The sequence below is a fragment of the Myotis daubentonii genome, chromosome 2 (genome assembly GCF_963259705.1).
Source record: "Myotis daubentonii chromosome 2, mMyoDau2.1, whole genome shotgun sequence".
Lineage (NCBI taxonomy): Eukaryota > Metazoa > Chordata > Mammalia > Chiroptera > Vespertilionidae > Myotis > Myotis daubentonii.
The window spans coordinates 54,993,433-55,007,400 of NC_081841.1; the positions used below are offsets into that span (position 1 = coordinate 54,993,433).

The following is a 13,968-nucleotide window of genomic DNA, read 5'->3' on the forward strand; positions in this document are numbered from 1 at the left end:
ATATGTGTGTAGGGAACATAAAACCCATTTTATCCTCACTCTGAGGGCAAAAAATTTTCAATACGGTATGTCCTCATTGAATGTTATTGATAGGTTTTGTGACTTTAAGCAAAACAACATATAGTGAAATCAAATTTACCATAGGCTAATTGTTATAAACAACTGTTAAGTTCCTATGTCATCTCATCAATGTTGTAACAAAAGAGCATTGAACAAAACAACCTTAGTTGAGGACCCACTGCGAGGGATGTTCAAAACCTGATTTTGAGAGGTAGACCCATTTGTAGCTCCATTTTCAGTACAGAAGCCCTGCAGTACAGAAGATCAAATATTCTCTCTTCATGACACCAACATGTATCTGCATTCAAATGTGTGTTCCACCAGGCTGGGTGACACAGAGCTCAATAACTATGCATCCCAAACAACAATGGGGTAGGAGGGCTGTGGATTGCTTGAGACTTTGAATAAACACTTTCACTCTCTTCAGAAAAGATTTTGGGCTTTTTGATCCAAATAGGTAGCTTTATTTAATTAACAGCAGGATAATTGGGATCCCTGGCTGTACTATTATGTTTGTTACCTAAGTGCTGATATTATTTCCATGGTCTCACGTTTCCTTATCTGAATTGTGGGCCTAAGTCTGAGTATTGGTTCTTAACCAGGGCTGCATATTAGAATCACTGTCAGGGGGCTTTAAAACATGAAGATGTCTGAGTCTTATCTCAAGAGATGCTGATTTAATTGAACTGGAGTGTGGGCCAGGGCTAGGGCTCTGTAAGGACAAGTCACTAAAGATAGTAATATGACTAATAAGTCTCCGAACCAGGTCTCAAATTCACATTTTGACTGGAGGCCGGCCAGTATGGCTCAGTGGTTGAGCATCACCCATGAACCAGGAGGTTATGGTTTGATTCCTAGTCAGAGCACATGCCTTAGGCTCAATCCCCAGTAGGGGGCGTTCAGGAGGAAGCTGACCCATGATTCTCTCTCATCACTGATGTTTCTATCTTTCTCTTCCTCTCCCTCCCTCTCTCTGAAATCAATTTTAAAAAACAAAACAAAACAAAAACTTTGACTTGAAATTCCCACTTTTAATTATACCACACTAGTTTTCATCACTTTCCATCTTGTTCTAAAGGTATTTGCATGTTATTTTGTTCATTCTATTAGATTGTTGAATTCCTGGGGGCAAGCTCTTTGTCTTTTTCATCTTTTAAAATGCCATACAGTCATTGTCTGGCTTGCATTAGGGGATAGAAATCTGCCTGAATGAATCAATATTTACTGCTTTATTCAATCAATAAATCAGTCAGTTAATCAATACATTTATTGATTGTTTATTGAACACTTAGTAATACTAAGTCCAGGAACCATGATGGTACCATTACACCTCCTGCAGTATGAAGCTCAGTGGAAAGACACCTGTTATTTCACACATAGCATCAAACTCTGAGCAGTAGATTCCTCAGTGTTCCTCACTATTCTTGAAGCAAATATGGTCATACTTCTCAAGTATTTGATTGCATAAAAGCTCCAGAAAGATATGCCAGAAAAAATGGGCAATAGTTCTCAGTTCCATTCTTTTCTGTTTCTCATCTTCCCTATCCTTCTACCCCTGCCAGTACCTACCTTGAACTAGTCTTGTTGGTCCCACCAGTCATGCTGCTGGAAGCCATACTGCAGCCAAGATCTAGTAGCTGGCAGGGCCGGCCTGTCTCCAGGAAATTCCTGCAGGGATCAGAGATGATGTCATACGAATCTTGTAAGCAGTTTGCACCCTGGCTGCAAGACACCCCTGCTGGGCATAGTCACTCCCTGCTGGGTACCTCTGAACCATGTACTGTGAAAATTCAGTCTATGACTTCATTCCTGATCAGGAAATTTCACTCTATTGTAAATTTTTAGCTCTTTGTTTTTAATTTTTTTTTTTTTTTTTTTTTTTTACTATGACACTTACCCCAATTCAGTAGCTCCGGCTGACCTTATACTTACCTGGAGAAGAGGTTGCCATTAGTGGCCATCAGTGTGGCTGGTCAAGGAACAGAACGGTAAAGAGAAAGTTAGAAGGGAAAATAAAAACCACTGAATCTGCTCCTCTGGACTTAAAATTTAGTCCCCTTCTGTTCATCTCTGCCACTACCCCATGAATTCCATTCTTTACGGATTTATCCAAAGACAATCAAACACAGGCCTGGAAGGTGGACTTATATAGGAGAGAAAAATTGGCCCTGAGTCTCTGAACTTCTGAACCATGAATGGTTTCTAGATGAGAGTTCCTCTGTTCCGAGAAGCATAGAGTCATTCAGCTCTCCAGGCTAGACTTTCTATCACACCTTATGAGTCTCTTCAGATCCCAGGAGATAGTAGTAGGTTGCTATACCTCTGTCTTTCATTCAAACCCTTATCTTCCTGCAATGCAGTCTCTCTCACACTCAGTACTGAGGCTACATTGGGTTTCCTACACAGAGAACCGTTTTGAAGATGTCTGGGCAGCCAATGTTATCGTGATTTTATATGTTATCTTTCCAGGGCCCAAAGGAAAGCTCCAATGGTGGACCAGTAGACATACTAATAGGTTGGTGCAGAAGTATTTTTGGGCATGTGATGCTTTCTCAGTTTCACATTAGATGCTATTGAGATTGCTCTTTCCCTATGGTTAAGATGCCAGGAATGGGCTGCTTTGTTCTGCAGTTATTCCCTTCCATCCTATCCTTAATCAATCCAATGTATACTGTCTTATTCAATCTCAACCTCAGAGAGTTGTGCTACTTACCCTCTGCTCCAAGGGTCAAGTCATCTTCAAAGCTGGTTCTCTGGCTGGGGCACCCTGTCAAATAATAAGGCCAAGGTCACAGAAAATCAGGCTTAGACACCCCCACAGCTACCCGTCCTCCCCCAGTCACACCAGACATCGACATGTTTGCAAAACTACCCCAAGCTGTACATACATATAGTACCTCAAAAATTACACTCATATTTTCACTCAGAAAGAATCACATAGACTTCATCTGTAATTAACCTGTCCCCTACATCACATAGTCACGTACACAATTCGCTGCCAAATAATAAGTACATGGAGGTGTGCACTCAGACACATAAACATATACAGCCATATCGCTATCCAGGTAGGAGAACAATAGAAGAAAAGACAGAGTCTATACTCACCATTGTAGATTGACTGTCCGGATTCCTCAAAAAACCCTTCTTCTGTGTAGCTAAAAACCAAAAATAATTTTATAGGTTTAAATCACTACATTTTACATTCAAATATGTGCCACAGGTTCACATAATTTTATGATGAGAGTCAGTAGTATTGAAATTGATTTTTTGTTGAAGAAAACAAGACATAGTGGTTATTTGACAAATTCATGGAGGTGATCATGAGAAGCTGGGACTGCAGTGCTGCCATTGTACTGACCACATTGTCTAACCTTAGCTTAACAACAATTCTCCAGTAGTCCTAAGTAAGGAATATAGAAACAAAACTGGAGAAATACATTTACAGAAGCAGGGATTTGGGTGCATAATTTCTACATCACAAAAGCAAATATAGAGATTTTAAAGAAACTTTTAGGAGGTCATCTTATCTACCCACACAGCCCTTTCTTCTCTATGAGTCATATTCTTGCAGAATATCATGTCTTTCAGGAAGCAGCAGAAACTGCCTCTTGGTTAGAGATTATATTTTTACATTTTGAGATATGAGCTTATCAAACATTTACCATCTGCAGAAGAAAAACAGATGGAGATCAGCATAAATGTTACTGAGAAACAACTCAATTTTATAAACAAGGAAGAAATTCTCTGTCTAAAACTGGTGAGTGAAGTAGCCTGTGGAAAAACTTTGAACTGGGACCAGAGTACCTGGATTCTAGTCCTGGCTCCTTGCTACTGTTATGTTTTCAAACATTACACAGAGGATTGGATGCCTAGATATTATTATTTTCTAAGCCCACTTCAAGCACTGATGTGTTGTGAGTTTTATAGAGTTTGCTTCCTGGGAGTATTAAAATGGAAGTTGCACATGATGCTTTTAATGTAATCTCATATGGAGGCTGGAGCAGAGAAGGCCTGCTAACGTGAGTTATCAGGGAAATGGACTGGAGTGCATCCATTCCATTGGAGTGGTCTTAAGTGAGGCCTCGCCTTGATCAGTCTTCAGCGATCCAAAGAAATCTAAAGCTATTGGAGCATCACTTCATGAAGTGCTTAATAATAGCAATGGGTTTACTAATTGAACATCTGTAGATTAGTTGTGTTTAACGTTTTATAAAATAAATCATTATGTATATTTTTAGACATCTTTTACTGGTACTTTGCTTTTAATAGTGAAAAAAATCAACCCTGTTTTCCAAATTCTGTATTTTTATATGTCCTTATGAAAAAAACAGTTCATCAAGGTATGATATAAAATGTTCAATGATATACCTAAGCTAATTGAGAATAGGTAACTCTAATACTATAACTTGAACTAAAAATATATACTTTTCTTTCTAATATGTAATATTATACATAAACTATTATTTTATTACACATATAACATTATATATATATATGTATATATATATATATATAGTATTTATTGTTGTTAATCCTCATCCGAAGATATTTTTTCCATTGATTTTTTTTAGAGAGAGTAGAAGGGAGGAGCACAGACACAGAGAGAAAAACATCAACGTGAGAGAGAGACATTGATTGGTTGCCTCACACATGCTCTCCAACCAGGGCTGGGGACCCAGCCTGCAACTGAGGTACATTCCTTGACAGGAATCAAGCCCATGACCCTTCAGTCCATGGGCCAACACTCTAACCATTAAGTCACACTGGCTAGGGCTACATACATATATTTTAATATAATATTAAAAATACGTTGTATATGTAATATTGCAAATGTTAGTATAAATAAATATTTACAATTACTACTAAAACACTATGATAAGTAGTATAGGAGGCTCCAAAATCGTGGCAGATTAAGTGGCAGCTACACGGACACTTTCCCAGGACCAAATTGGAATTATTGCTATTATTAAACATTTCATGAAGTGATGCTCCAATAGCCTGAGATTTCTTTGGGTCACTGGAATATCCAGGACCAAACTGGGATTATAACTAAAATACAGAAAAACCATTCTGAATAATCAACTGAAGACTAGCTGGAGAGAACCCAGATAACCAAGGACGGGAAGTGGAGACCACATACAGACTGATAGGAAGTGTGGAGGCACAAGAGGACTGGCCAAGCTCCCACAGACAGCAGCTGAAGTTCCAGAGGGATAGCTCAGCTGTGGTATTCTCATGGAGAACTCTGGGGTCTAAACCCCAAACTGGGTTCCCCAGCCCAGTGCACCAGAACTGAGAAAGGTACCCACATAACATCTAGTTTTGAAAAGGAGAGGGGTTGCTATCTGCCAGCCAGAGACAGCTGTTAATGCAGGCACCCTATTAAAGGGCCAATGCACAAAATTTCATGTGCAGCCACTCATCTTGGGCTCTGGCAGAAGGAGGGCAGAGTGGACTAGAGCTGTTTGAGGAGAATCCAGGGCTGGGGGCTCTGGGATTAGAGCTGAGAAGGCAGCCACCCTGGCTTTCTGTGCTGAGTCATTCCACCACACTGCGGAGGACATATTTCTCAGAGAGACCTTTACCAGCCAGGAAGCTTTTGGAGCAATTGTCCTATCCTGTTGGAAAACCTCTCACCCCACCCTGTGGAGTCTATGCCTGGCTGTGTCCTATAGCCTGAGGCACATTAAAACTATGAAAAAACAATCAGACTGCAGGAAGAGGCAGTCTGGAAGCTTTGAGTCTTTGCCTGACCTCGTCTGGATCTGGGGCTAGGAAAGGCAGACATTGGTGTACATCTTGGTCCATTCCAAGGTACTCAGCCCTAGCATAGGGAGCCACAAGCTATGAATTGCTGATAGCTCCAAATAGTACTCAGGGCTAGTCACAAACAGTGTCTGACATTGTCCTGCATTAGAGGCCAGTCACAAACAGTGTCTGGACTCTGGAAAGAACTCAAACAGGCCCAGTCCTGCTAGTCACAAACAGTGTCTGATATTGTCCTACACTAAAGTCTCAGAGTCATAGCAGATCTGCCTAATACACAGACACAAACCCAAACAGGCAGCCAAAATGGGGAGACAAAAAAACAAATAAACTCCAAGTGAAAGAACAAGAGAGTTCTCCAGAAGAAGAGCTAAATGAAATGGAGATAAGAAATTTATCAGATATAGAGTTCAGATAATTATTATAAGGATGCTCAACAGCATGAGAAAAGACATAGAAACTATGAAAAAATGACCAGTCAGGAATAAAGAATGACATAGAACTAATAAAGAACACATTGGGTGGAATACACAGATTAGGGGAAGCCAAGGATTGGCTCAGTGAATTAGAAGACAGGGTAGAAAATATCATTCAATCAGAGAACCAAAAATTAAAAACAATTAAAAAACAGGAGGACAGCTTAAGGGAGCTGTGGGACAATATGAAACATAATAATATTTGCATCATAGGAGTGCCAGAAAGCGAAGAAAGTAAGTGAGGATTAGAGAAACCATTTGAAGAAATAATGACAGAAAACTCCCCTAACCTGGTGAAGTAAAAAAGTCACACAAGTTCAGGAAGCACAGAGAGTCCCAAGCAAGAAGAACAAGCAGGCCCACCCCCTGACACATCATAATTAAAATAAAAAATGTTAAAGACAAAGAGAGAATCTTAAAGGCAGTAAGAGAAAAGCAATTTGTTACCTACAAAGGAGCTCTAATAGGGCTGTCAGATGATTTCTCATCAGAAACTCTACAGGCCAGAATGAAATGGCTTGAAGTATTCAAGGTAATGGAAAGCAAGGATCTGAAACCAAGGTAATGATATCCAACAAGGCTATCATTCAAAATAGATGGAGAAATAAAGAGCTTCTCAGACAAAAAGAGGCTAAAGGAGTTTATCACCACCAAACCAGAATTGCAAGAAAGGCTAAAGGGATTGCTGTAATAATAAGGAGAAACAGAGAGAGGGAGAAACATAGACATGAAGATAACCAAGATAGTCAAGTACCAGAATACTGAGATTTACTATTGTATTGAATGTTTGTGCTGTAGCTACACAGTAATGCAGCTATTAAAGACAACTATTATTATAACTACAATAAAAACACACTACTGTTGCACTTTTGGGCATATATTCAATGGAAATACCTGAATATGTTTACCAGAAGAAATTATTTTCATAATAATCCACAAATGAAAGACACAAATCTCTACTTATTATAAAATAGCTAAATTGTAGGATAAAGAAACAATTTAATGCTATGCAACAATAAAAAGTGCGACCTATTGCTGCTTGCAAAACATGGATGAACATCACAAACATAATGCTGAACAAAGGAAACACACATAAAACAGTACATATTATATGATTCCATGTATATAAATTTAAGACTGCAAAATTTATCTATGATGCCATAAGTCAGGCTACTAGTTATCTTGGAAGCAGGGTATGAATGGAAGGGGACAGAAAGGAGCTTCTGGAGTGCTGGTAATGTCCCACTGCAGGCTTTATAGGTGTATTCCCTTTGAGAAAATTCCTTGAGCTATCTATTTAATACTTGTTTATTTTTCAGTAAATAGTTTATCCTTCAATATAATGTATATCATTATTTTAAAAGCTTTATTGAGGTATAATTAATATTTAAAGAACTGCACATATTTAATGTATACAATGAGATAAGTTTGGACATATGCAACCACTTGTGATACCATCATCAATCAAGGTAGCAGACATATCCCAAACTCTCAGCTTCCTTCTTTCCCTTTGTGCTTTTTTGAAGTCAGAACACAACATGAGATCTACCTTCTTAATAAATTTTTAAGTGCAATACCATATTGTTAACTATAAGCACTTTGTTGTATAGTGGATATCTAGATTTACTTATCTAGCATAACTGAAATGTATAGCCATTGAATTGTATTAAATTTACATTAGAAAAAGAAATGCTACTAATATGTATGCTACATTTCAATAAAATTTACATTAAAAATACCACTGATAAAATTTCTAGTCTCTCCAAAGGAAAACTTGCTACTATTCATTAGATACAAGTGTTCATTGGATGTTCACCCTATATTTCTCTTTTCTAGTTATACCCTGGCAGACATGTCCATATTCTTTATATGAGAACTAGCCCAGGATGACAGTAGGCTTTTCTTTTCTTTTTTTATTCTTTGATTATATTCTTTATTAATTAAGGTATTACATATGTCTCCTTTTCCCCCCATCGCCACCCTCCCAGCACATGCTGTCACCCTCCCTGTGTCTGTGTCCATTGGTTATGCTTATATGCATCCATATAAGCCCTTTGATTGATCTCTATCCCCTCCCCCACCTTCCCCTGTCTTCCCTTTGAGGTTTGATGCTCTGTTCAATGCTTCTCTATCTCTGGATCTGACAGATGTAGGGTGCGGCTATAGGGTTAAGCCTCAGACTGACCTGTTGGCAAAGCCACAAACAAGTCCCAGCTTAGAGGACATAGTCCTCTTCACATAATTAGGCTTGACCTTATGATGCTCCCTAGATCCTTCCTAGGTATCTAATGGGCTGTGGGAGGTGTGGAGCTGCCAAAACAAGTGAAACTCACAAGAACATTGTAACTATGGTGACCACTACCTTGTTTACTTCTGGCTATAAAATAAAGGCTCAGCTTGCCTCTGCATATCTCTCTCTGTGGCCTCAGCCAGGCACAGGAAGATCCACCTAGACCCAGCTTATTCTCTTTATTTGTCATTTTTGCATCCTTTGCCACCCTCACTCAGGCTTTTGAAACCTTGGCTGAGCTGGCTCGGCCCAGACAGTAGCTTTTTCTATGTGTATGTGGGATCTACCACAGCCATATGGATGTGGGCCTGGGTTTATTGGTGCCTTCTCACTGAGCATGCTAATTTGAAACATCCTATTCATTACCTAAATCCCAGGCCTTTCATGGATTATTGCTTAAGACATAATACCAATGACTGGGGGCTAGATCCAAAACTTCACCTCTCTCTCCACCTTTTTATTGAAAGGTCCCTTAGCGTCATTTCAAGTCTGAAGTACAAGAGCCAAAGTACTGTTCTCCTATATACCTAATTAATAAAGAAAGAGTAAGGAGGTGGATTGGATTATGAGAAGAAGCATGTGGCTATTTTTAGCTACTCCCAGCAATTTCCATAGATTAAGTTTGCAGAGATTTTAAACTGAAGTCCATACATGATTTTGGGGCTCCCAATCCTACCTCTGATGATTACAAGTAACACATTTATGCTCTAGAAAATCCCCTGAGAGCCTAAGAAGAGAAAGAAAAAAGAGAGGCATAGTTTGTAAAGACGTATACAATCTAAACCTGCAGCAGAAGGGTCTGCTACTAGATTCGATTACCCCAAGAGACACTGACACTAAGTTATCAAGGAAGATGGTGGACTTTCTTGGAAAGCCTGTCATAAAACAAAGCCCTCTTGCTACCAGTGGGTGTTTGGCATTGAAAAGAAGATGAAAATAAACTTTGAAAAGTGCCTCCCAGAGTATACAGATAACTAGTGAATGGGGGTTTCTTATCCATCTTCTTTCCTCTGTGAACTTGGCAGCCTAACAACCAGGATGGTGGCAACTCAGGTCATATTTAGAATACATTTCCTCCCATCTTCTTCATTGTCTATTATAAAAATCAAATATTGCCTCACTAGCATCAATCATCATCCTTTCATTTTTCTGATTTTCCCATATAATTAAAATATTACATACTTACTTGAGAGGATTAGAAAATAGAGAATATTGAAAATATTTTATGAACCTAATAATTCCTTTTTCAAAGAAAATGTAAACATGCTAATAATAGACTTCCTTATGGCCTTTTTGAAGTTTAAATATTGAATTATTTTCAACACACAGAAAAGTAAAAAAAAAATGTGAGATGCCCTTGCACTTGCCACCCTATTTTCACACATGTAAACATTTTGTCATATTTGCTACATATCTCTGTTAATAACAAATAAATAAAATGTTAAAGATATAATTAAAGTCTCATTTTACTCCCCATTCCTTCCTACTTTCTTCCTTCCTTGAGGTAACCACTATCCTGGAGCTAATCACTTCTGGACATACTCTTCTAATAAAGAGATGGATAGATAGATAGATAGATAGATAGATAGATAGATAGATAGATAGACAGATGATAGACAGACTTATTTTGTGAAGTTTTAAAATAGCATAAAGCTCCTACTTTAGAAACCTTACCACTCACATATTACTACAGAGCATACAGCTCTTGTATATACATCATGTCATTTAAATCTTTGAAAACTTTTGAAACTATTGAAACTTTTGAAATTATTATTCTAGTTCTCCACTTTATAGATGAGGAAACTGAGAGAGAAAGAATTTCAGTTGTTTGCTTACAGTTGTTTACACAGACAATTAGCAAACAAAATTAGTCTCCAATCTTAGAGTTTTTCCACTATCAGGCTACATTTTCAGCATATGTTTTGTATCAGAGTTTATCTTCGTAGAATACAGGTGGGGAAAGGTGATTTCTGAAGTTTACAATCTTATATTTCTGTGAATTTATTCTTTTCATGTAAAATATAGTGTGTTTGAAGCCAAGGAGCACATTTTAAACTATTTGGCATCCCTAGATCATTTAGACCAGTGGCTCTCAACCTTCCTAATGCTGCGACCCTTTAATACAGTTTCTCATGTTGTGGTGACCCCCAACCATAAAATTATTTTCGTTGCTACTTCATAACTGTAATTTTGCTACTGTTATGAATCATAATGTAAATATCTGATATGCAGGATGTATTTTCATTGTTACAAATTGAACATAATTAAAGCATAGTGATTAATCACAAAAATAATATGTAATTATATATGTGTTTTCCGATGGTCTTAGGCGACCCCTGTGAAAGGGTTGTTCGACCCCCAAAGGGGTCGCGACCCACAGGTTGAGAACCACTGATTTAGGCACTCAGACAGTTAGCAAATGCACAGTTAATAATTGTTGACGTGAATTGATAAAACAATAGTAGTTAATGAAATGTTAACTGAGACAACTGGTTCTCTTTTACAAATCTGGTGAAGCATTTTTAAAAAATATATTTTTATTGATTTCAGAGAGGAAGGGAGAAGGGAGAGAGAGATAGAAACATCAATGATGAGAGAGAATCATTGATTGGCTGCCTCCTGCATGCCCCACACTGGGGATTGAGCCTGCAACTTGGGCCCTTGACCAGAATTGAACCTGGGACCCGTTAGTCCACAGGATGAAGCTCTATCCACTGAGCAAAACTAGCTAGGGCCTAGTGAAGCATTTTTAATCTTAGGACACACCAAAACTTTCAAATGTCCTCATCCCTACATTTACTTTGCTTCTCTATATTTTTATTACCTTTAATTGACTTTGAAGTCATTGAGTTGTGAACCAGATTAGGACTATAAGGATGATATGTTTTGTAAACAACAAAAACACAAAATAAATCCTTCTTGGCATTAACTTCTGGGTCATAGTTAAAATAAACAACATTGGATTATTCAGTGCTATTTCCTACCAAATAATCAAGGATGGGTTTTTGTATATGTTAATAGATGAGTTTAGAATAAAGTCTACATAAAACTTGAACCATTCCTGGAAAGGAAATAATGAGCAGGCAGGAGTTATAAATTCTGAGAATTCATTATCACACAAGTGATCGGGCTTAAATAGGTCACAGAAGCTTTTCTTCTGTTTCTGGGTAGACTGAGCTTAAAATGGTACAGGCTGATAGGGTGTGGGGGTCTCATATTTAAAAGTGTTTTTTAAAAATATTTTTATTGATTTTAGAGAGAGAGGAATCAAACCAGAGGCCATGCCCAGGAATCAAACCAGAGGAAAGAGATACTATATTTTGTCTTGAAGTACTTGCTCCAATTCTTTACTGCTTTGAATGACTGGAGTAAACTCTTAGCCCCTTGTCCTATGTTCTACAGTAGAAATAAACAATATAATGACAACTTCTGGTCATAAGAACAATTAGGTTTCTAACCTCTTTTGTTACAGAGTGTTAGACTTCTGTCTAAGGGAAAAGCAGTAAAGAAGGGATCTGGAACTCAGCCCAGCCATTCCCCAAAGCTACAGATTTCCATCATTCTTGGCTTTCGACCAAATCCAGCCTATATTTCCAGACCTCCACCATAAATTAGTTTCATCCTAGAGTTGCCCATACTCACTCCAAACTCTTTTACTCCCCCTTTCTCTTAACCTAACTTTTAAACATTAGTCCCAATTCAAACCCATTTTCCTGTTTCTGAGTTTCCATGGGTCAGTGCCTATTAGCATATCCACCCATCAGCTGTGTTCAATCCCATTGTGTCTCCAGCACTTACCCACAGTCCTGCAGCCAGTCCTCAATCTTAGTGATTGGATTCCCTAGGAAAGATAGACATCAGATCACTGTGAGAACGGAAGGAAATTAGACTTCCCCCCTACAACTCACCCCATTCTCAATTTGGCTTAATAAGCCAAATCATGATTCTTTTTTTTTTTTTTTGCCCCATAAAAACTTTTTCTTAAATATATGAGAGGAATATACCCATGTATAAAAATGGATATTTCTTCTCTCTGCCTCCCCCCCCTCCGTCCCTTTCCTCTCAGGAATCTGGAAAATGCTCAGTATATCAAGCCCACTACTCTCTTTCCGCCAAGGTTTGGGAATAAGGGTGGATCCTTCCCCTTAAACAAATTTAAATAAAACAAAAAGTGCACAATATTGCAATTGTGTTTTCTACTAAATAAACAAGAATGGGGTTATTTATATAAGATTTTCTCTCTTCTATGGCTGTAGTCTCATTTGAACCTCAAAGAAGCTCTGAGAGGCATATAGGAAAGGTACTATTACTATTTAAATTATTCAAGTAAGTCTTAGAAAAGTGAGTGACTTGATAAAGGTCACATAGCTTGTTAGTGACAGAGTTGTGGCCAGAGTCTAGGCATTCAGGTTGTGTAACCTTGTTACACAGACAAAATAAACACCCCAAAGCATTTACAGAGAACCCTGACCTCAGGTCCTACAGGCAGCTTCTCAGGATGATGCAAAACTGTGCCTCTTCCTGTTTCCTAATCTCATGCCTGCCTCCATTTCACATAATTCATATTTTGTATTACTTTACCTTTCTTCTTTTAAACTTATTTAAGCCAGTCAAATTGAGCCTCCCTGAGGAACTAGCCTAAACAAGGGACCCACTGCCCACACTGTAGGTCTGTGCCTGTTGTCACGTTGTTCCTACTGAAGACAATGTGGAAGTCTGTTTGATGTCTGATTGCTTCTTACCTTCCTGGAAAACGTCATCCAGGCTGGAAGGTTCCGGATCTGGGACATCCTGCAGGGCAGCTGCAGCCTCCTCTTCCAGGACCTGGGTCTGCCAGTGACGGCTCTGACGGAGCCAGGCTCGTCTCTTCTCCCAGGATGTGGGGCTCAGCACAGAGCCCTCCATGGCCCTGGTTTAGACTTCAGGGTCTCCTGTCACAGTGATGCTGCCCTGAGGGTTGAATCACAGTGATACTCCCTCATCCTCTGCCCAGAAACCACCACTCCAGGGTATCTCCCGACCTCCCATCTCCCCAGATCTGCACAAAGGACATGACCCCTCTGCCCATTTGGGAGGAGGAAGGAGATGTCTAGCCCTTCCTCCATCTTCAAAAAGAAAAAAGAAAAGAAAAGGAAAGAAAAGAAAGGAAAAGAAAAATGCTCTGAACAATCCAAACCCCAGGGCAATCTTTCAAATCAGCAAGTCTAGAAACTTCAAACATCATATGATTTAAGGGGCATTAAAAAAGCTCTTCCTGCTTAAAGAATTGCTACTTCTCACGGTAACTGAAATTGTGTATCAGAAAAAACATTTTTCTTTAATCCTTAAGGATTTTGCCTCAGAATCTTCCACTGACATTAAAATATAGTTTTTCAA

At 38.7% G+C, this 13,968-nt stretch overlaps 1 protein-coding gene across 3 annotated transcripts in view; it reads right to left on the bottom strand.

Annotated features, from left to right (window-relative positions):
* Positions 1-13,968, bottom strand: part of TESPA1 (thymocyte expressed, positive selection associated 1) — a 41,323-nt gene that overhangs the window by 12,069 nt on the left and 15,286 nt on the right. For all 3 annotated transcript variants that reach the window (XM_059683153.1, XM_059683154.1, XM_059683155.1), the window contains exons 2-7: positions 13,335-13,542; positions 12,391-12,433; positions 3,166-3,215; positions 2,774-2,827; positions 1,993-2,029; positions 1,630-1,728 (exon numbers count right to left, since the gene is read on the bottom strand). In XM_059683153.1, coding sequence (XP_059539136.1) covers positions 1,630-1,728; positions 1,993-2,029; positions 2,774-2,827; positions 3,166-3,215; positions 12,391-12,433; positions 13,335-13,497 — 446 coding nt within the window. In that variant the 5' untranslated portion in view covers positions 13,498-13,542. The remainder of the gene's footprint in view (positions 1-1,629; positions 1,729-1,992; positions 2,030-2,773; positions 2,828-3,165; positions 3,216-12,390; positions 12,434-13,334; positions 13,543-13,968) is intronic.